The sequence below is a fragment of the Culex pipiens genome, chromosome 1, assembly GCF_016801865.2.
Source record: "Culex pipiens pallens isolate TS chromosome 1, TS_CPP_V2, whole genome shotgun sequence".
Taxonomy (NCBI): Eukaryota; Metazoa; Arthropoda; class Insecta; order Diptera; family Culicidae; genus Culex; species Culex pipiens.
Window position 1 is genome coordinate 65,303,450 of NC_068937.1, and position 21,143 is coordinate 65,324,592.

At 47.3% G+C, this 21,143-nt stretch overlaps 3 protein-coding genes across 3 annotated transcripts in view; 2 read left to right on the plus strand and 1 right to left on the minus strand.

Annotated features, from left to right (window-relative positions):
- LOC128093590 (uncharacterized) overlaps positions 1–21,143 on the plus strand; it is a 435,512-nt gene that overhangs the window by 323,711 nt on the left and 90,658 nt on the right. The gene's annotated exons all lie outside the window — the stretch shown is intronic.
- Positions 5,681–6,906, minus strand: LOC128093611 (nucleolar complex protein 3 homolog). Its single transcript, XM_052711068.1, has 2 exons — positions 6,758–6,906; positions 5,681–6,700 (listed from the first exon to the last, which is right to left on the minus strand). The coding sequence occupies exons 1-2, from the start codon at positions 6,770–6,772 to the stop codon at positions 5,696–5,698; spliced, it is 1,020 nt and encodes a 339-aa protein (XP_052567028.1). The 5' UTR covers positions 6,773–6,906; the 3' UTR covers positions 5,681–5,695.
- On the plus strand, positions 15,019–16,620 carry LOC120429187 (uncharacterized). The gene is made up of 2 exons (XM_052711107.1): positions 15,019–16,129; positions 16,187–16,620. The coding sequence occupies exons 1-2, from the start codon at positions 15,642–15,644 to the stop codon at positions 16,335–16,337; spliced, it is 639 nt and encodes a 212-aa protein (XP_052567067.1). The 5' UTR covers positions 15,019–15,641; the 3' UTR covers positions 16,338–16,620.

The following is a 21,143-nucleotide window of genomic DNA, read 5'->3' on the forward strand; positions in this document are numbered from 1 at the left end:
TCAACTATCACATCTTCAACGTACATTACCCACACGAGGAATTATCCGATGCCAAGAAGGAAGCGTTCTACGCGAAGCTGGAGCAGAAGTTCGACAACTGCCCGCAGAGGGACGTCAAGATCGTCATCGGAGATATGAACGCCCGCATAGGAAGGGAGGAGATGTACAAGCCGGTGATCGAGCCGAACAGCCTACACACCGTCACGAACGACAACGGCCAGCGGTGCATCAACTTCGCAGCCTCCCGCGGTATGGTGGTACGGAGCACATTCTTCCCCCGGAAAGACATCCACAAAGTCACCTGGACATCGCCTAACCAACGAACAAAAACACAAATCGACCACGTCCTCATCGACGGCCGATTCTTCTCGGACATACGGAACATCCGCACGTACCGCGGTGCGGACATCCACTCGGACCACTACAAGCAAGCATGCACTCAAAACTGTCCCCGACGGAGCCGGCTCCCACCGCCGTTCAACACCGAGCGGCTGCAGGACACGGCTTCGGCTCAGCACTACGTGCAGCAGCTGGAAGCGAGCCTGCCAACGGAGGAGGAACTCGGCGCTGTCTCGCTCAACGATGGAAGGAGCAGAATATGCTCGGCCATCGGCAGTGCCGCTGAAGCCGCGCTAGGTAGTACGGTCCGAGTTGGAAAGCAGCGCTGGTTCGACGAGGAGTGCCAGCGACTACTTGACGAGAAGAAAGCAGCTTATGCGGTGAAGCTGAGAGATGCAACTGATGAGAACGTGGCCAGATACAAACAAGCGCTGAAACAGCAGAGAACGGTCTTCAAGCTCAAGAAGCGCCAGCTGGAAGATCGCGATCGCGCTGAAATGGAGCAGCTATTCCGGCAGAACGAGACGCGAAAGTTCTACGAGAAGGTTAACCGGTCCCGCAAAGGCTATGCGCCGCAAGCCAACACTTGTCGGGACGCCGAGGGAAACCTTCTTATGGACAAAGGCGAGGTGTTGAACAGGTGGCAGCAGTTCTTCAACGAGCACCTCAATGGCGATGTAGCGCATGGAGACGGCTTTGAAGCCCAACTTGGACCGCCCGCTGCTGACCAACAGTTCCCGGCACCTGATCTGGAGACGGTGAAGAAGGAGATCAGGCAGCTGAAGAACAACAGGGCCGCCGGTAAAGATCGGTTACCCGGTGAGCTCTTCAAATATGGAGGAGAGCAGTTGGCGAGGGCAATCCACTTGGTGATTTCTAAGATCTGGAGGGAGGAGAAACTACCAGAAGAATGGATGGATGGTGTCGTGTGTCCCATCTACAAAAAGGGCGATAAGCTGGACTGCGGCAACTACCGCGGCATCACGCTTATCAACGCGGCCTATAAAATCTTCTCCCAGGTCCTCTGCCGTCTGCTGACACCGTACGCACGGAGGTTCGTGGGCCCCTATCAAGCGGGGTTCACTGGCGCTCGGGCCACCACGGACCAAATTTTCTCGCTCCGGCAGATCCTTGAGAAATGCCGTGAGTACAACGTGCCCACACATCACATCTTCATCGATTTCAAGGCAGCGTACGATACAGTCGACCGCGAACAGCTATGGCAGATCATGCACGAGAACGGATTTCCAGACAAACTGACTCGGCTGATCAAGGCTACCTTGGATCGTGTGATGTGTCACGTGCGAGTGGCAGGGGAGCTAGCTGATCCCTTCCAATCGCACCAAGGGTTACGACAAGGTGACGGCTTATCCAATGCGCTGTTTAACATCGGACTTGAGGGAGTTGTGCGAAGAGCGGGTCAAGACACGAGAGGCACGATTTGCAACAGGACAGTACAACTCCTTGCTTATGCGGACGACATTGACATTATAGCGAGAGACCTAGAGACGGTGAAAAGGGGTTACACAGCCTTAAAGACGCAAGCAAGACGAATTGGATTGGCCATGAATACGACGAAAACAAAGTACATGAAAGGGAGGGGCTCAAAGGACGTTGACCCCCCAAGACTCACCCCTTTAACTGTGGATGGCGATGTGCTGGAGGAGGTAAGCGAATTCGTGTACTTGGGATCGACAACGACACCAGCTTAGAGATCCGGACTCGTATCCACTCCGCGAATCGCGCCTACTTTGGATTACGGAAAACCTTGACATCTCATCGAGTGCAACGCGCCACGAAGCTGACCCTGTACAAGACACTGATTAGACCGGTTGCCCTCTATGGCCATGAGACCTGGACGCTGCGGCAAGAGGACGAACGAGCCCGAACGAGTACAGCTCAGAACGAGTGGCGAAGGCGCATGAACCACGAACTGCACGCGCTGCTGGGAGAACCGACAATCGTCACCCTGGCGAGAATCGGGAGGCTCAGGTGGGCCGGCCATGTCGCGAGGATGGACGAAGACCATCCTGTCAGGATGCTCTTTGACCGCGCGCGACCGGATGGCGGCACAGGCCGAAGAGCAGGAGCACAGCGTGCACGATGGGGAAATCAGATCGAGGCGGAGCTAAGAAAGATCTGCAACCTAGGGGACTGGCGAGCTGCAGCCCAGAACCGAGCAACATGGAACAATCTTCTTGATACAGCACGGGCACCGCGTATGGTGTTCTAAGCTAATTGGTATGGTATGTAAGTTCGATTCAATGTTATGTGCTTGGTTGATTAAAATATATATTTTATGTACCGAAACAGTTTGTTGACTACCTTTCCAGCGTGCGGGTCAGAATGAGCAACCATTAATAAAAAGTCATTTTTGTTTGTTTGTTAAGTATCAACAGGCCACCAATGACCCCAATGATACTGTGACTATGTTACACAATAATAATTTAATTATATCTAAAAAACTCCAAAAATTGCTTTTTCAAAACATCACGTGACACATTAAAATCAAAAATTGAGGCTACTCGATTGAAGGTCCGTTGAAATCCGATGATGGAGCCGTGTGCACTGTAGTTGGCAGCTTCAAGTGGGATTCGGAAGAAGGCACCTTCGCGCAGCACACGAGATCTAGCTTGCAGATTCAGCTCACCGAGTAGGGAGGGGCAATCAATCCTTGATGTGAGCAGGTCGGCAACAGCGGTTACACGTGCGGCGTTGCGACGAACAGCCAAAGAGTCCAGATGGATAAGCTGACATCTGCTTTCGTAGCTTGGGAGACGGTGGGGGTCTCTCCATGGAAGCAAGCGGAGTGCGAAACGAATGAATCGCCGCTGCACGCTCTCGATCCTCTCCGAGCTATTCTGGTACCAGGGATTCCACACCACGGAACTGTATTCCAGGGTTGACCGGACGAGGCCGCAGTACAATGACTTCAGGCAGTAGACGTCGGTGAACTTTTTGGTCGCACGAAATATGAAACCAAGCAGTCTTGAGGCTTTTGCAACGATGTATGCGACGTGATTCTTGTACGTGAGCTTCGCGTCTAGCATCACTCCGAGATCGTTTATGCATTCGACCCGCGGGACGGTTGTTCCGAGGAGCGTGTAGTTGTGCGTGATCGGCCTGAGCTTCCTGGTGAACGATATAACGGAACACTTCAGAGGATTTAAGGTCATGCGGTTAGTGGCACACCAGTCAGCGAATTTGTCCAGCTGCTGTTGAAGTAGTTCAGCGTCATGCGTTGAGTTCACGTACCGGAAGATCTTCAAATCGTCGGCATAAGCGAGTCTTGATCCATCCAGTACAACATTGCTATCGTTAAAGTAGAGCAAGAATATAAGAGGCCCCAAGTGACTTCCTTGCGCTACACCGGAGTAGGCGAGGAATAGCAGCGAGACGCATTCGCCGATCTTCACACTGATTGTTCGTCTGGAAAGATAGGACTGAAACCAACCGAGCAAACTGCCACTAAACCCTAGTTTTTCGAGCTTAGCAATCGCGATGTCATGGTTGAGCCTGTCGAAGGCTGCGGAGAGATCAGTATAGATTACGTCGGTTTTGGCTTCGACTAGCTAGCCCCTTGGTCAGGAAGGTGGTGAAGGTCAGCAAGTTCGATGTAGTCGAACGTCCCGGCATGAAGCCATGTTGCTCAGCGCAGATTTGTTGCTTGCAGTGAAAAAACACCAGGTCGAGCACAGCGAGCTCGAACAGTTTGGAGACGGCGCAAAGCGCCGAGATCCCCCGGTAGTTGTCGATGTCACGTTTGTTTCCCTTTTTATAGACTGGAAACATGAAAGCAGTTTTCCACAGGTCCGGAAAAACCCCTTTGTCGAGAGAGTGCTGGAACAGGAATCGTAGTGGATGCACTTTTTCAGGATACTAGAGGGGATTCCATCAGGTCCTACTGATGAGGTTGATTTCAATCTGGCAGCTGCGTTCATGATTCGTTGGTCGTCGAGTACGAGTCGGTCCAGAACGTTGCCGCAGGGTGGCACATTTTCTGTGGCGGCTGCGACCTCGTGCGGTGAAAGGGATTCATTGATGAACATTCTTGAAAATTTCTCTGCAAACAGTTGACTGATGGTATCGGGATTTGAAGCGGTCTCGTTGTCATCCGGTACACGAGCTACCTGATAAAAACTCACACTTCAGCTGGAGCGAGCATTCCTTCCGTGAGCGCTAGCTCATTCGCAACCCTGCCGTTCAACACAACAAGTCGTTGCACTCAGAAATAAGTACGGTATGCAGATTGGAAGGAACGCGGCCAAGAAATGATGCGTGTTCTTTCCGTGACCCCCAAGAAAAGTTGACAGTTCGGTATGAGCGCGTTTGGCGGTGTGCGCACTTGAGGTTCTTTGGGGGGAAAAAGAAAAATATAAAAATTCAAAAAATAAAATTAAATAGATTAAAAATGTTGATTCAAAAACTTTAAACAACAATTCCAGAGTTTTTTTTAAATGACCTGTAAGCTATTGTGTTTCATATGTTTAAAGAATTTATAAACAAAACTCTAAAATTATTATTAATGAACAAAATTGAGAATTTCTTCAAAAAATTAGGAAATTATAAAATTGTGAATTATGTAATATTCGCAATTCGCAATTTTCAGTGTAAGAACGGGCCTTCACCGATCTTATGCACTAGGTTCCTGACGAACACTGCTCTTACACCTACATCTCACACTTGCTCTGAGTCAGTACGAGCAACACGCTAGAACACGCTTTGAGTGTTCGTGCCAGGCATGGGGGTGGTAAGCGATGTAAGTATAAGCGCCTAACCATTCAAAGTGTGCCTATTAACTTTCATTAAAGCAAAAACATTTATGTTTAGTTTGAATTCAAAAACTAGTTGTTATTTTACTGTGTATTGTTTTCTCCTGAAATCTTTCCTAGTGTTGAGTCGTGTTTATATGTTGCTATTTCTTTTGTCGCGGTGTTTTGTGACAGTTTTTGGTCCTAAGCATGTTATAAAAGTTTACCAAAAGTACAATAGTAATATTTGTGTTAATCCTTTAACCATTCCATAAATTTAGTAAGGGCTCGAACCTCACTTGTTTGAAAAAAGAGTGAAAATTGAAAACAATAGACAGTAAAAGAGAATATATTTTACAAAAATCCAGAATCAATAGTAAATCATTCTCTTACGTACGCGTATTTTAAAGAATAAAAATGAGATGCTGGATGTCAAAAAATAAAAATAAAATCAGAATACATCCATTAGATGTAAAATTAGAAAATAGTTAATAAATAAAGGTACAAAACAAGCTTAGATTATAGTGATGATAATTTATAGGACTGATAAACATCTATTCAAATGAATAAACGCAATAAAATCAAAAACGTTACTTAATCCACCTTTAGGTGGTTGGGCCTTCCTCAAGGGGTTTGATTTTCGGTGTGCAAATATTTTGTGTGCAGTTATGATTAGCACAGGGGGAGAATTTGGTGCAGTGTGCAATACTTACATGTAAACTTATGTCAAAACGATTATCCTTCTTGAAAATAGTTACAAAACAGTTGTATACACACATTCGAACACTCAATGAATCGCTGTTCAATAGAGCAGCAAGAATTTGAACAATATTGATGCTGTAGTTGAAATAAGGATGTGCGACCAAGAGATTACACATGCAATTCACGGAAATTTCAGCTAGTTGACATTCTTCCGAGGGTACGATTTTTTTAGTGGTTTTGAGCAATGACTTGGAGATGCTTTCACAGTAAACTAAATAGCACTGGAAATGCTTGAGTAGTTTGTTTTCAAAGTTTACTCTGGTGATAGTTGTTTTTTTCATCTTGTGGACACTTGCATCTAAGATACCCAGTTTGTATTCTGGTATAATATCTTTGAACAGCTCTGCGATTGATATGAGAGCAAGTTTTCTGATAACCAGGGCATTTTTTTCGCCATTTTGCAACTTATCAGAGACTAGATCCATTAAAATTGCTAATTTCTCAATCTTTGTTTCCGGATTTTCTTGGATGGACGTACACGTAACACCAATCAAAAATTTTTGACGCTCAATAATTTCTTCCCGTTTTTGCAGCATATCTGCAAACCCTATTGCTGTGCATATCGCCGAAGTCGTATCATTAATTTCATGGTTAATTTTCGGTTCTGGAAGTACTTCTTCGGACTTGTGCACTTGTACAAAGTCTGACTGACGACTTATCAATTGTCCAGTCTTTGTTTTTATAGGGAGAAGCGGTTTCAATGATTCCTGGCGGTTAAACGCATCCTGATGTGACTCGTATTCTTTTTCAAGCTTATTGGACGCCATTCTTTTACTTTTAGTTAGACTGTTTTTTTTTGCCACTCGATTTTTTGAACTCATTCGTGGCAGCTTTGATGACTTTTTTTGCTAAAATTAACTGATTCATATAAAATTGACACAAAAAAAACAGGTTTCAGTACTCACATATCCTTCAATCATCGCAATGTTTTTGGCAAGTTAAGGATTGAATCGAGCGCGTGTTCAAAACGACTGATACACAGTCAGCTGGAGATACTCAAAATCAAGTTCAAATTCACTCAAAATCAAGTTTAGATCTCGAACTGAAAATTAGTGCACGGTTACTGAAAATCGCACTTTTGGGAGTTCAGAAATCGCACTTTTGACAGTTCGCTTAACCCTTTTGAGCCTGATGGGTCATATACGAGGGGCGAGACAATAGTAAAAAATTAAATAAATTAATTAATTAACTGCAGGAATTAACGAATTAACTTTTGTTTACGATCATAACATCGCCACCTCTCTTTACACCACATTGGTTTGACCGACGACGTTTGACAGTTCGACATCTCGCGTGATTGTTGTTGTTGTTTAGTGAAAAAAATATTCGAAAAGAAAGTCGCTGGCCCGTAAACAAGATTTCCCAAGTAACCATCCAGCACTAGCAAAAAGTCAGAAATCGGCAACAGATTAGCATTCTATTGCTAAAGAGCCATGCAATAGCATTTACAAGTGCGATTCAGCACTTATTCATCTGCACTGTCCAAAGCTGAATAAATGCTGCTTAAGTGCAACGGCTAGCAACACTGTCATGCTTTTCCATCAAAATGGCAACACTGTTCTCATTCTGAGAGGAGAGTAAAAGAGAGAGTGCGGGAAAACAACAACCTTCTCGCTTTCTCGTTTCGCATCAAAAAAATCAACAGCGATTGAAAGCTGCCGAAGCCAGCAGCTCAAAACCGTTTTCATCTAGGTTTTAATCATCCTCGTAAGTATTTAACAAGTATTTATTTGTACATATTACTAAAGAAAAATTAATACTTTACAGCTAACATGAACGAGAGCCATTCCACCACCTTGCTAGACTGCAACAATGAGCCGCAGGCAGAAATTGCGTTTTTTGTCCTACTGGTGGGTCCGGATTCCCACGCCGAACTAAGCGGGAGGCGAACAATTTATTGGTCCTCGTCAAGCCAGTTCAAGGCTTACGAATCATTATGTAGTGATAACCTATATTATTATGAATAAAAGAAAGTAAATCAAATCTTACGCCTCATCAAGAACTGTTTTCGCCAGTCCCTTTTCCAACGGTGTGGAGCAGTAAACCCAAGAAGTCGTTTAGCATTCTTCTGGCTCAAAGTGGCCACATATGTATATATAAACACCAGCTTGGAAAGCTACCTCCTGTTTAGTTGAGAAGGCACGGGCGCAGGAATCAACAACGACGGTAACTTCTATCATCTGGCATCACATCCCCAACCATTCAACTTCAACCAAAAAAATCGACTTCGTAACTCGGTCAGCTGAGTCGGTAATGTAGTAAACAAACAAACCAAAATAGAATGGTGAGAAGAGAAAAGCAGAGAGAGAGAAAGCAATATTTTTGCCTCTCTAATTTTTTTTGACATTTTCTGCAGGGGTGGACACCAACAGTAGGGGCCAGCACTAAACCGGCCGAGTAAAGTCCAAACTCGGCCATTGTCCAGCACTGAAGTAGCTGTTAGGGCAGGTCTCGAAACTTTTTAGCTTTTACTCGTAGCTATACACACTGAAAATACGCCACACGTTTTATTCAAGTGCCCAAACACTTGAATGATTGAATAAAGACACATCATAGATTTAATTGGTTTGTGTTTCAACATCATTCCAAACCATTATCAAATGCAAGTGTTTGGGCGATTGAATTTTTGGTATTTTTTGACATGTTATTGTCATTCGGGTGGCTCAAGCTTTTCAAGTGTTTTGCTCATGAATTTGTCCCACTACCTTTAACTATTCAAAGTGAAGAGCAAAACACTTGAAATTGATCTTAAGATCTACCCAAAACAGGCACTATTCAAAGTCAACGTGAAGTCCACATGAATTTAATGTGTTTCACTGATTGATTTTAGAGCAACTTTCATCGAAGGCTAGAAGCTAGGCTAGGACGAATTAGGTTTTACGCCGACTCGATTTGGAGGTTAGAAAGGAGTGCACTGTTTACATGGACTTAGCACAGTTCGATGCGGTCGTCGATTTTGTTCGGGGAAATTCGTCGACAATCGACGAAGACCATGTAAACAGTGCACACGAGCTGTCAAATGACGTCACGGTGTAAAACCTAATAGCGCAAAAAACTCACCCGTCTTCAACTGGCCAGCCGGCGCAGTGGTAGCGTGCACGACTAGCAAGCGAGAACCTGTATATCGCTTGTACGTACTTTTATTTTTCAACCCCATTTAAAATTCAAGTGTTTGGCTATTGACATTATTTCATGGCCAATCACCGAAATTTCAAGTGTTTTGCGATTGATATTTGAGTGCTCTGTACAGCAGGGCCAGATCATGTGTAGAACACTTCGTTGAGCTGTGTAAGTTTTGCTCAGTGCATGCGCTTTCAGTGCTAAACAGTGACCATGTTTTAGTGCTGGATGGTTACTTGGGTTGTTGGAAAAGGCCATCGAGTTCAGGGGACCTGTTGCAGTTGGCCAGTCCAGAACAGCATTCGGTTCTTCTATCAGCTGGAAGCTCGGATAGCGTTCAAGAAAAATTTAGGAAGTAGCAAGCAGGTCGATCGCGAGTGACTTGAGCAGTTCCGCAGAAACAACTCGGCGGCTGGCGCTACCTGGCAAATAACCGAGCCAGTAAAAACTTTGGTAACAACGAGGTAAGACTATTCATAAACTGTTGGAAGGCAGATATTTGTTTTGTATTTTCCCACGCGCAGGTTTCAATCAAAACGTTCCTCTCAAGTCTATCTAATCAACGGCAATCTTCCCCCGGAAGCTGGACAAGTTCAACGCGGCCTGCTAGAAGTGGTCGTTTTCTTCGAAGGCGGACTTTCCAGCGACGGCCGGCATCATCGGTACGACAGGACAGCAACCAGCCGCACAACAAAATAAGAACTCTTCCGGGACCAGCAGACTGAACTGAATTGGAAAGAACGGAAAGTAACGGTGACGTCGTGTGAATTCAAAAAATAATCAGCTCCAGAAAGGCATTCCGTGAACTCGTCGGTTATTGCGTTTAATTTCGCTAGGGTAAACGGTGCATTGCAACAAAATAATGCATCAAAATAAACATACAAATTTTTATTGAACGATTTCAAAAACTTGAATTTCACAATTTATGTTAATTACAATAAAATTATGTGCCACAGCCTGAATTCATCTATGTGCAGTAAATTGTATCTCGCCCCGTGGTTTATAATTTTCATCAGCTTTTTGATAACAATTTGAAAAGGCAGCGGTCCCCCTGGCATCGGTTCTTTCTGGGTCGTAATCGCGATTTAGCACCGGCCGCAGTCGCTTTCTGGCGTTCCAACCGCATGGAATCGTGTCCGCTAGCTATCCGGATCGCTCGCCTAGCCGGATGTCAGCATCCGAGTAAACCAGTACAGGGCGGTTTTCTTGTTGGCTGATTTGTTGAACGGGGGATGTCATTATCATATATGGACTGTCTGGATTTCTGGGCCAAAACCACCCACTGAGAATTTTGGCTCGAGATCGTGCCTGAATCGAGTCGAGTCTCGGGCCAAAATTCGCAGTGGGCTGCTTGTACTTGCCGGCCAGCTGTCTTGAGGAGGGCGAGTTTGAGATTGTCCATGGCATCGTTGTCGTAAGCGGAAGCCGGGGGAGGAAGCGCAAAAGTTGTTGTTCCGGTAGGTTTCGCAAAAGTCTAACGATAAATTTGTTCGCAGCCGCATTTGAAGTGGGCATGCCGAGAATTTTTGAGTTCGGTTTGGACATGGAGATTTTCCCAATGCCCACAATCAGGGTTGCCATTTTGCCCATTCCAGGTGGTCCAAGCAGCAAGTACGGCACCGGGTAGGACGGTACGTTTACAATGGTTGGAGGCCACGCTCCGGTGGAACCTCTTCTGGTCCTATGTTTGTGACGATCATTTAAGGCTAGGGCTCGGTTCGTCAACGGTAGAACAGCATCACGAAGGTGTTGTCCATGCAGGTCTTTTCGTAATGCAGAAAGAACTGCTCCGTGTCGTGGACCTAATGCTCAAGCGTTGGAAGGAAAATGGCGATTCGCGTGCTTTCCGTAACATACGGCGAGGGGGCGATCTCGTTGCGACCGATCGGTTTGACCACTTGCGTGCTTGAGACCACTTGACGTGCTTGAGACGGCCACGATCGTAGAAGCTCAGGTGCATCCGGTAGTTCATTCCGCGCAAGGTGTCGAAATTGCGGTACACTGAGTGCCGGCCACTGTGTTCGAGCTGGGGATTGTTGCGGTGAGCCACGAGGAAGGTTTTGTTGAGGATATTCTGCATGTCATCGCGTCAACGTATGAGAGCGGCCGGACGTTGATCTCCGAGGTGTATGTGAAGGAGTGCGTCAGGTTGAGATGGGTCCACGGGATGATGTCGTGCCGGGACTCGGATGGGTTCAGTTAGGGAACGCCAAGTGACCAGCGCACTTATAGGGTGTCGTTGGAGAGGGTGCTGTTCGAGACGGCAGATGTTCCAGAACTTCCCCTCCCCACCGGGGCCACTTCCAAACTGCACTCCCGATAAACTCCGTTCTCGATCTGGTTCTGCAACAGCAACTGGTCCCGATAATTGCCCAGCCTCAACGGAAACTACTCGCTCTTCCAAATCCCACCAATTGTGTACCACCGCAAGGTCATCGTTCCGGAATTAACAGGTGTTAAAAACTTTTCCACAGCTTTCTAGAAATGAGATAATAATTATTGTACTTTTTTTGCTACAAAACAATCATAACAAAACTGACAGTCGAGCGCGCGGAGTGACTCAAAGAAAATCAATGTTTTCAACAAAGCAGGTGTACGTTGTCAAATGTCAAACGTCAAGAGGAATTTAATTCCTTAATGTATTAAATGCGAAAAATTAATACATTAAGGCCAATGTCACGCCCCTCGGTCATATATGACCCAAATATCAAAATTTTCAAAACTAGCCTATAATTTTCGTATGGTCATAAGAATCATTTTCCCATTCAGGCCTGAAAGGGTTAAACGAACTCAAAAAAGTGTGATTTCGCGAACTCGAAAAACTGTGAAAATTACCAAAAAACGAGTTCAGTTAAGCGAACTCCCAAAAGTGCGATTTTGGACTTAGCGAATTTTTTGAAATTCGTTTGAAACGTTTCGTCCTAAATGTTTTTGTTTAGTTATTTTTTGTGCTCCGGAGTTAGGAGTTGGATTTCAGGTAAGTAAAACGGACGGATTTTTTGTGGCGAAAAGGGTCGGTCTGGACTGGTACTGGACAAGGTTTTGCAAGAGGAATCTGTCCACCGGTGGACGGATTACCTACCGATGTTGGCGAAAAGGTTTTGCAAGAGGAATCCGTCCGCCGGTAGACGGATTGCCTGCCAATGCTGGAGAAAAGGTTTTACAAGAGGAATCCGTCCGCCGGTGGACGGATTACCTGCCAATGACGCAAGAGGAATCCGTCCATCGGTGGACGGATTACCTGCCAATGTTGGCGAAAAGGTTCCGTCCACCGGTGGACGGATCACGGCACAAGGTTTTGCAAGAGGAATCCGTCCACCGGTGGACGGATTGCCTTCCAAAAATGGCGAAAAGGTTCCGTCCACCGGTGGACGGAACACGGCACAAGGTTTTGCTAGAGGAATCCGTCTGCCGGTGGACGGATTACCAGCCGAAGTTGGCGAAAAGGTTCCGTCCACCGGCGGACGGATTACTGGACAAGGTTTTGCAAGAGGAATCCGTCCGCCGGTGGACGGATTGCCTTCCAATAATGGCGAAAAGGTTCCGTCCACCGGTGGACGGAACACGGCACAAGGCAAGGGGCTGGAAACTCTTAGAACTTTACCTAAGTATATTAATAAGTATACTTAAATAATGTTAGTATACTTACGCTCTTCCCCCCTAACATGAATCATCTTTTAAAAAAACGTCGGGGTGACGTCTAGAAATGTCACAACTTTTTTTTTGTTTATTTTGGTTTCTGCCAAACCTAACCAACAAATCGACGGAACCGGCAAGTTGAGAAATAGTTCCTCCAGGGCTTGAGAATCATTCTGGAATAAATTAATCGAAAATCCCCTCTTATTCTTCAGGGCAGCGCCAAACTTACATCCGGTTTCAAAGCTCTCCCGGAGTGGTGACTTTCGTTGGCTTGGAGGGGGCTTTTGGCGATTACACTTTGATATTTTTCAATGATATTATCGCAGATTATGCGCGGATACGGGGACTGTGCGGACCCGTTGCGGGAATGAGTTTGGTGCAGAAGATTGCGCCAGTTGCACGGAATTATGCATGAAGCGATTGATCACTCAATGGACCGGCAGGCCAGTTTGGTGCTGCCGAGAGGAGAGCTTAGAGTACATTATAAGGAGGAATCCGTCGTGGGTTACTGAAGTAGGGGACCTTACTTTTGGGACAAAGTATTTGTAAAAAAGATGAAGGATCTTTACACGACCGTTTTTTGGAGCTAGGAGGTTTGGGATCAAGTTTTTGATCGTATTTGGACGAGTCGGATGAGGTTTCTGCCAAATAGAAGAAACGACAGAACCGGCGGGTTGTGCCAAATTTCTTCAAGGGTTTTGGAAACATTCTAGAATAAATTCTCGATTAACTTGACCCGGAACCCGCGAGGCAAAAAGCTGCTGCGATTTAGTACCTATAGGTCACAGGCCGAGGAATTGCCCTTTTCGGACTTTAAAAAAAGGGGATATGCTGTCTGGCTACAGCTGGGTGATCGAATGGTGGTTCTATCATGTGAACCATGTCGTTTTTATTCAATTTTCAGCTTTAAATGTATGATAAACTAAACTAAAAAACTGCCACCTCATGAAAACTGCCACCTCATGAAAATCGTGCTCAACGTAAACATAAACACAGGCAAGCAAACGAACGAACCGAACTGTCAAAGCCAAGAAGCGTAAAGTTAAGGTGGTCTCGTGATTCGAATTTCGTTAGTATATTAACAAGTATATTAAAATAACGTAAGTATACTTAAATTGACTAATTATACTTGGAGTTTCCTGCCCCTTGGCACAAGGTTTTGCTAGAGGAATCCGTCTGCCGGTGGACGGATTACCAGCCGAAGTTGGCGAAAAGGTTCCGTCCACCGGCGGACGGATTACTGGACAAGGGTTTTCAAGAGGAATCCGTCCACCGGTGGATGAATTGCCTTCCGCCGGTTTAGCAAGAGAATTCTTTCCAACGGTGGACAGGTTTCGGCAAAGATGGGAAGAGCTATCGGATAGGCGTTGGATGGATTTTTATGGTTTAAACTAAGTTTGACTTTTATTTCAGAATATTTCAGAAAAATACGAATACTCTGCAAGACTCACTTCCCGAAGATCTTTTCGATTCCAGCATGAATGTGCCTTGGGCCAGACTGGCCCGAACGACAACATCGCCGCATCACAGGTTTGCGACGGGGTTCGCTGAACCGTCCCGTCCTTTCGTATTAATTTTATCACCAGCTGCGATGGATCCCTCGTCCCTACCAAGTACGCGTTCCGGATTAGACAACCCTCAAACTGGTGAAACTTATTCTTGATAAAGCTTATCTGTAACTAACCTTTTGTTTTCAGGTCAACTCGGACAATCCCGGAAAAAACATCTACCGCACACAATCTAGACACGTTCCCCGGAATGGACAGCATCGGGCACGAGCCGGTTCACCCGTTCGCAGGACAGCCGCAGTTCACCTGCAACGATCTGAAGCGACCACCCAAGTGGTTGAAGCGACCAACGGGAACGTGCTTTGGGGTGAGTCGCCATCATAAACTTCCACAAAATAAAACCTAAAATTTTCAACCCCTCACAGTTCGGCGGCAAGCTGGTCAACGGAACGAGTCGCACCGCACCATGGTCACGTAACTGTTGGTGATGCTGTACCGCTGTATGTGCACCCGGAACTACGCCGAGTAGCGAGCCAGCTGGACCGCGGACCGAGGGGGGCGTCACTCCTGCGTTCACCGAGCGATAAAGCTCCCCTTTTAAACCTTTGCAGCGCTAACATTTGCTTTTCCGCTTTAACTTGCTTTAACTCGCGTTAACCGCGATAACTTGCTTTTTGGCTTACCTTTTTTTGCGATCACGCTTCAGACTGCTCGATTTTTTTTGACAGCGAGAACTGTCAAAAGCAAATGACATTTCTCGTTGTCAAACCATTCGAGCAGTGTATTTTGCTTTCTTCTTGAAAGAAAAGTGTCAGGGACAAATCTTCCGCCGGAACCGTATCCGGCGCTTGTGACGGGTTTGTGTTCCAGTGCAATCCAGTTTTCCTTTTGCCGGCAAAGTTGTCTTTTTTATGTTGAGCCCTTCCGGATTGTCCGGAAGATGCAAACGTGGTTCCGGGAATCATTTGTTTCTTTGTTTTTGGACCTTCCGGACAGTCCGGCAGGTGGAAAGAACTTTGGAGGAGGAATTTGTTTCTTTGTTTTTGGACCTTCCGGAAGGTGCATAAAACGTTTGAGGAGGAATTTGTTTCTCTGTTTGTGCTCCCTCCGGATTATTCCGAAGATGCTAAAAAGGTTAAAGGAGATATTTGTTTCTTTGTTTTTGGACCTTCCGGACAGTCCGGAAGGTGCAAAACTTATTGGAGAAGGAATGTATTTTCTATGATTTTGCATCTTCCAGACGATCCGGATGGTGCAAAACCAGACGAAGGTGGGGAATAAACTTTTTCTTGTTTTTTTTTTGCATTCTAGATTGCTGCAACCCTTGCCAGCTGCGACCTCTAGTGTGAGCAGCTCGATTACGCCAGGCAGTGCACCAACCACTGTTGCGCTCCGATTCAAATCTTACAGCCAAGGGTCTGCCAACCTCGTTTGGCAACTTCTCTTCATCATCGAAGATGCCAACGGCCGGTAACACCATGTCAACGCAGTCCTCGCCAGGTCCAACCACGATGAGCCTCCAATGCCAACATCACCGCTTCAAGCGTTCAGTAAGCAAGCTACTTTCGCCCCCGGTGTCGATGACCGCGGTGGATCAACCTTCAACACCAACTTAACCGGCTCTGATCAGATCAGACTGCTTCAAACCGCGCTCACTTCTTCCGCGGCAGTGATAATATCAACCAGCTGCGCCGGTCCAACCGACAGCGGAATACCAACTACAATCGCTTCTTTCTCTTTAGCGGCAACAGCCAAGCTATCGCCAACAAGCTGCAGTACAAGATCAACAACAACCTTCAGGCGCATTCGTACCCGCTGTTTAACGGCGTGGCACCCAGAATCATCACCGTGGTCACCGTGTTACCGGTGTGGTTGGTGGAGGGCAGAACAACCACTATCAGCCATCGCAAGTCCGAGACGCGGACGAAGGAGGTCGGGGTCACGAACACGGACCCGACGGATCACATGGCGTTGCTGGAGCATTTTTGATCGACGAACGAACCGCTGCAGGTAGGATGAATTAGTAGTTAGGTTTAGAAAACGTACATCTTCTCTCTGTCATTTCAGCTGGCGCCGAGTTGACCTGGAGGACGCGGGATCTTCGTCAGTTGCTACAGCAGATGCCCGTAATTCATTCCGGGGAGGAGTTGGGCGTGATTGGAAGAGGATTGGATGGCTTGGCGGGACCGAGGACTCCGGAGAAGCTTTTTCATGTTGATCGAAAGGATTTTTGGAGATACGACGCGGCTGGTGATCTCCACGTCGCACCAGGATTCGAGTACGAGTTGAAGAGGGGCCCGGATGGCGTAGATCGGCCACGCTACCAGCACCACCACCGGAACCACCCCGGGTGACCGCGTCAATCCTAATCAACAGTACAAATTGCTCCTCTTCAATCGCTCGACTGTTCTTCCAGCAGACAGGCAGCTCGTCTTCCGCGAAAAAAGGAGAGCGGCGGAATTAACAAGGGCAACTTCTCCGTCACTGTCGCCGTAGCTCCGGTAAGCAGCCAATCATCCCAAATCTCAAACTCCTTCTAAACCTAATTATCTTCCAGAAAATCCCCTGTATGGACAAACTCGATGAAAAGTCCCGAAAGAAGCCGCCGTTGAACAACCCGCTGATTGTGGTTCCAAGCGGGAACTGGAGGAAAACCTACGTCTACGTCATCCATCCCAAAGATTGTTACCTGAAGACAAAACTAGGCGACCAGAAGGTTGACCACCTAACTTCGGTGCAGTGAATTGGCCGCGTCATCCCAAAGTTGAACAAACGCCTTCGAGAGCTCCATGTCCTCCCAGCATGCGGCAAAAAAATGCCGAACTAAGCGAGCACATGCGGCGGCGGCGAGTTAAACGAGCATAATGTTCTCAACAAACTGTTCAAACTCCCCGCGGAACCCAACTCCGTAACGAGATCCTCCTGAAACTCTCTGTTCCCGACAATGCCGTAGTCCGTAACAAGACCATTCACAACCGTTCCAAATGTTTGTTGAAACAAAAGAAATAAAGATTTTTTTTATCAAAATGTTTTATTTCATAGGAAAGTTTCCCGAATTTTGTTATAAATTGCACCTATTTTAATTTATTTAGCTAAAATCAACGAATATAGCCAAAAATCGCGGTCCAACCAAACTACTCATTCGGCAGTTCGAGCGCTAAACTCATTTATGAGTTTCAGCATTCAACTCATCAATGAATTCCTCCACGCATGGTCCGAAATGAGTGAATCGAACTTGATTTGTTGTGGTGGTGGTTGTTGATATGGCGCAGACGGAACAGAAGCAGCACTTTGCAGGCCATCGGACTTGTGTCGATGGGTCATCTTTTTTCGCATCAGGTTGAACCAATCGTAACCGGTCACTTTACTGCGCGGAAGAGTCCCTCCGATGAGGCCAGACGGGAATGTTCAGCTTGGAGTTGCTCTTCCTTGTAGAACTCCGCCAGCATAGGCACCGGTGCCGGCAAACTATTACTGTTGGTGCTGTCCCCGCGGTGGTCCAGATTCAACAGCGGACCTCCATTGGACGCACCTGCGAGACCATTCGTATTCGCGAGGAGCAGGAGAAACTCGAGAATCAGCGCATGGCGAAACTGTTAGTCTGCAAAAGAACCCAAATTAAACCACTAAAGCCTCCAGGTAGATTCGGATTAACTGACGTGACACTCTGCTGCTCGTAAAGGCCGTGTAACAGATGTAGACTCTGCCGTCGCCATCGCGGTACAAGGTTTCTCCTGTCGAATAAAATGTCCAAATTACACGCACGACTGGAATCCATGTAGCCGGTGTAAGTTAATTGCGCTGAAGATCACTACCTTGTTGTGCAAGCTCTGGCTGGCGAGTCACTAGTCGTTCGGGGAAAGGGTGATTGCGGGGATCGAGTGCATCCTTGGATCGGCGATGTACATCATGTTCACCGGAGTTTTCCACTCCAAGACGCACAAGCTTTTGTCGTCGAAGGTCGTCACGAAGCGCTGGTTTTAATCGCCGAAGTTTATCGTGCCCAGATGGCGTTCGTACTCCTGGACGAAGTCGCCACTGCGGGTGTCCCACTATAAGAGAAGAAAATTTGAGATTTCTTATCCCATATTTTTTGTTAAACCTACTCACGCAGATGATCTTAGCGGACGTCGGACGTTCCCACCACTGTTGCTTGTTGTTGGCTGAACTTGACGAAAAACGGTATCTTCCGTGAGCTAACGTGTGACACGACGTCGCCCGTTTCGTTGCCCACAGCTTGAGGTAGCAAATGTACCCGACACGAACTTCTCCCCGCCTGGCCTGCTGGTGGCCCTAGCAGGTTCGCAAGCAACGCCACTCGTAGTAAAACTCTCCGATCTTGATCCGGGCGTCCATGCTACAGTACAGCAGAAGATGGGCCAGGGGAACAACCGGATGGCGGAAATCCTTGGTGTCTCGGCGATCTCAACCCGCTCGGTCCCGTTCGGCCTCAATACAAGTTCCTCATCCAAGTATTCACCTCACGGTCCCAAAAATCTATCAACTTCTTCCGGCGTGTCGATCACCAACGCCCGATTCGCTCTAGAATCAAACGTGTTCGTGTCGTACGTGGCCTGCATGTGCCCCACCATCTCCACTCGGTCCTTCCTCCACCGAGATGTAGACCGTCTTTCGCTGGTTCTACGGGCTCCTCCACAAAACCTGAAGCATTTGCTTCTGCTCCGTCAAACCGAATTCGCCGGCTCAGCCATCGGTGGAAACATCTCCTCGTACCGCGAACTCGGGAATATTCCCCCTGTCCCTTGGGACCGCCGGCGGAGCGGCAAACCTGCAGCGTTTTTGTCACCGAGCGGAAAAAAATAAACTCGCGGATTGCAGATTGCTTTGTTTATTTACAAAAACTGCAGGAAAAGCAAAACAAACACCGAGTTGCCAAACTCGATTAAAAACTACTCGATTTGAGATGGCAAGGCTGCAAGAACGATTTTGCTTAGTTCAAAATCGAGCAGTCGCTGACCGCTTTAAATCGCTTTAACGCGCGTTAACTTGCGATAACTTGCTTTAAGGTGGCGTTATGTGAAAACTCGGCACGATGAGAAGCGTTGATGCTTTTCGAGCTCGTTTTTGTGCGTTTTAGTGTGTTATCGCGGAGTGACGTCCCCCTCGCCGCGGACAGTGAAAACGAGCAGGAACCAAATTAGCAACATCGCGTCTTGGAAGGCGTTGCCATCCAGGTCAACAACCACCGCGTCAGGGAACAGTTCCTGTTTACAAGGTCACTTTAAAATTTGGGACGTGACGAATGGCGAACTGATGGCGGAAATCCACCGTAACAACTACTTTGACATGCAACGCAAGGAGGGCCAACGATCGCCAACGGGACCTGTGCTGATCAAAGGCAAACCTTCCAACACGAACATCACCAGAATGCAGGAAATCTACCCCGAACCTACAGGCCTACAGGCTGAAAAAGAAGCTTCAGTTCAACTTCACCAGTCCAAACAAAGCCAAGAACCGAAATCCGGCAAGGATCCGTCCCTCTTTGACTTTGCGGCACAGGCACAGTACGTGAAGGTGTTTACCAGCGATCCGGCGAACTCACAGAAACGACTCAGCAATGCCGGATTGTGAGCGGAGCTCCGAAACCGCTTCCTCTCGTCTTCCGGTCTAAACACGATGCGACCACCGTGCAGCTGCGACAAAACCGCAACGAAGAAACGTTCCAACGACCTAGCAGCAGTACGGCGCGCAAGAAATCCTACCAAACCTCGCCGATCTGGTGTCTGGACTTTCTGGATAATCTCATCGTGATCGGGTGCGCCGACGGGCGGCTCGAGTTCTGGGACGGCACCACCGGCAACTTGAAGGTAAGCTCGTAGATCTCAAGTCGTGTTGGCAGCTAACTGAGGTGCGTTTGTTTCAGGGCATCTACGAGACGGAGCACACCCCAACAACGGGGTCACCAACATCAAGCTGACTGGGGACAAGGTTGTGGCGGCCCGGCTCAGCGGCCGCATCGACTTCCTGCGGTTCGAAACGTAGACTCAGGGTCGGCAGATCGACTGGGGATTTACGTCCGCGTACCGGCGCAGTAAGTTTTATCAACTCAATTGTCCAAGGATCATTTTAACATCTTCCAAAATTTCCAGCGCACATTTGCACCGGTTCGGCGGGTAGCTTAAGCATGTTCCAGCAGCCGAACGGTCCGACCAGCGTTCATCACGCCTCGGAGGAGGAGCTGCGCTGCATCCTGAAGTTTCACCAGCAGGGCCCCCAGATGCCGGAGACGTGTCGGGAGGTGGCCGGCGAAACCGTCATGACCTGTAGCATGGACCACACGGTGAAGGTGTTCCGGCACGGTCACTGCGGGCCGATCTCGTGTCATGGCCCGTTCGAGCCGCCGAAGCCTGGAGCTGGATGTGACCTCGGCCGAGGACAACCGCAAGATGCGCGAGTACGATTTGGTAAGCGTGTGGTTTTCTGGACTTGATTACCCAGTCACGAAATATTCTAGCAGAGCTGGTTCTGCCAGAATCCTGCTAGAACGGTGGAATATTTCTGCTAGAATGCTGTAAGAATATCCAGCTCTGTGAGAACTCTGCTAGAATCCTGCTAGAACGTCGTGACTGGGTATGAGTGGATTTTTCACTCAAACGAAAGCTCAAATGCTGAACTGAAGTTATACCCCGTTGGCACGGGCGAGTTATGGCCGGTTTTAATGAAATGGTTATAAGTTATAACCAAGTTAAAACCGAAACGTTCGCACGGGCGCGAGTGGTTTTAACGGTTTTAACTATTTTTACAGTTCATAGAAGGCTTTGAATGTTCTGTGTTGTCATTTATTTTCTATATTTTTCGGTGATGCGGATTTCTTGACCATCATGGCCACTCTTTCCGGTGAACCATGAGGGCCAGATTTTTTTTTGGGTTTTTTGCTCCCGGGTTAGGGTAGGATGGTAGGTACATTAAAATTTAATTTTTACAAGTTCAATGTATTTTGACTGAGCTCCTTTATAGGGATTTAGATTGTCGGCCGGTTGGAGTTGGTCTGCTGACTCCGGAG

Coding starts and splice junctions, on each gene's coding strand:
- LOC120429187 (XM_052711107.1), top strand. CDS start 15,642: ATGCCAACATCACCGCTTCAAGCGTTCAGTAAGCAAGCTACTTTCGCC. Junction 16,130..16,186: donor CGACGAACGAACCGCTGCAG/GTAGGATGAATT, acceptor CTGTCATTTCAG/CTGGCGCCGAGTTGACCTGG.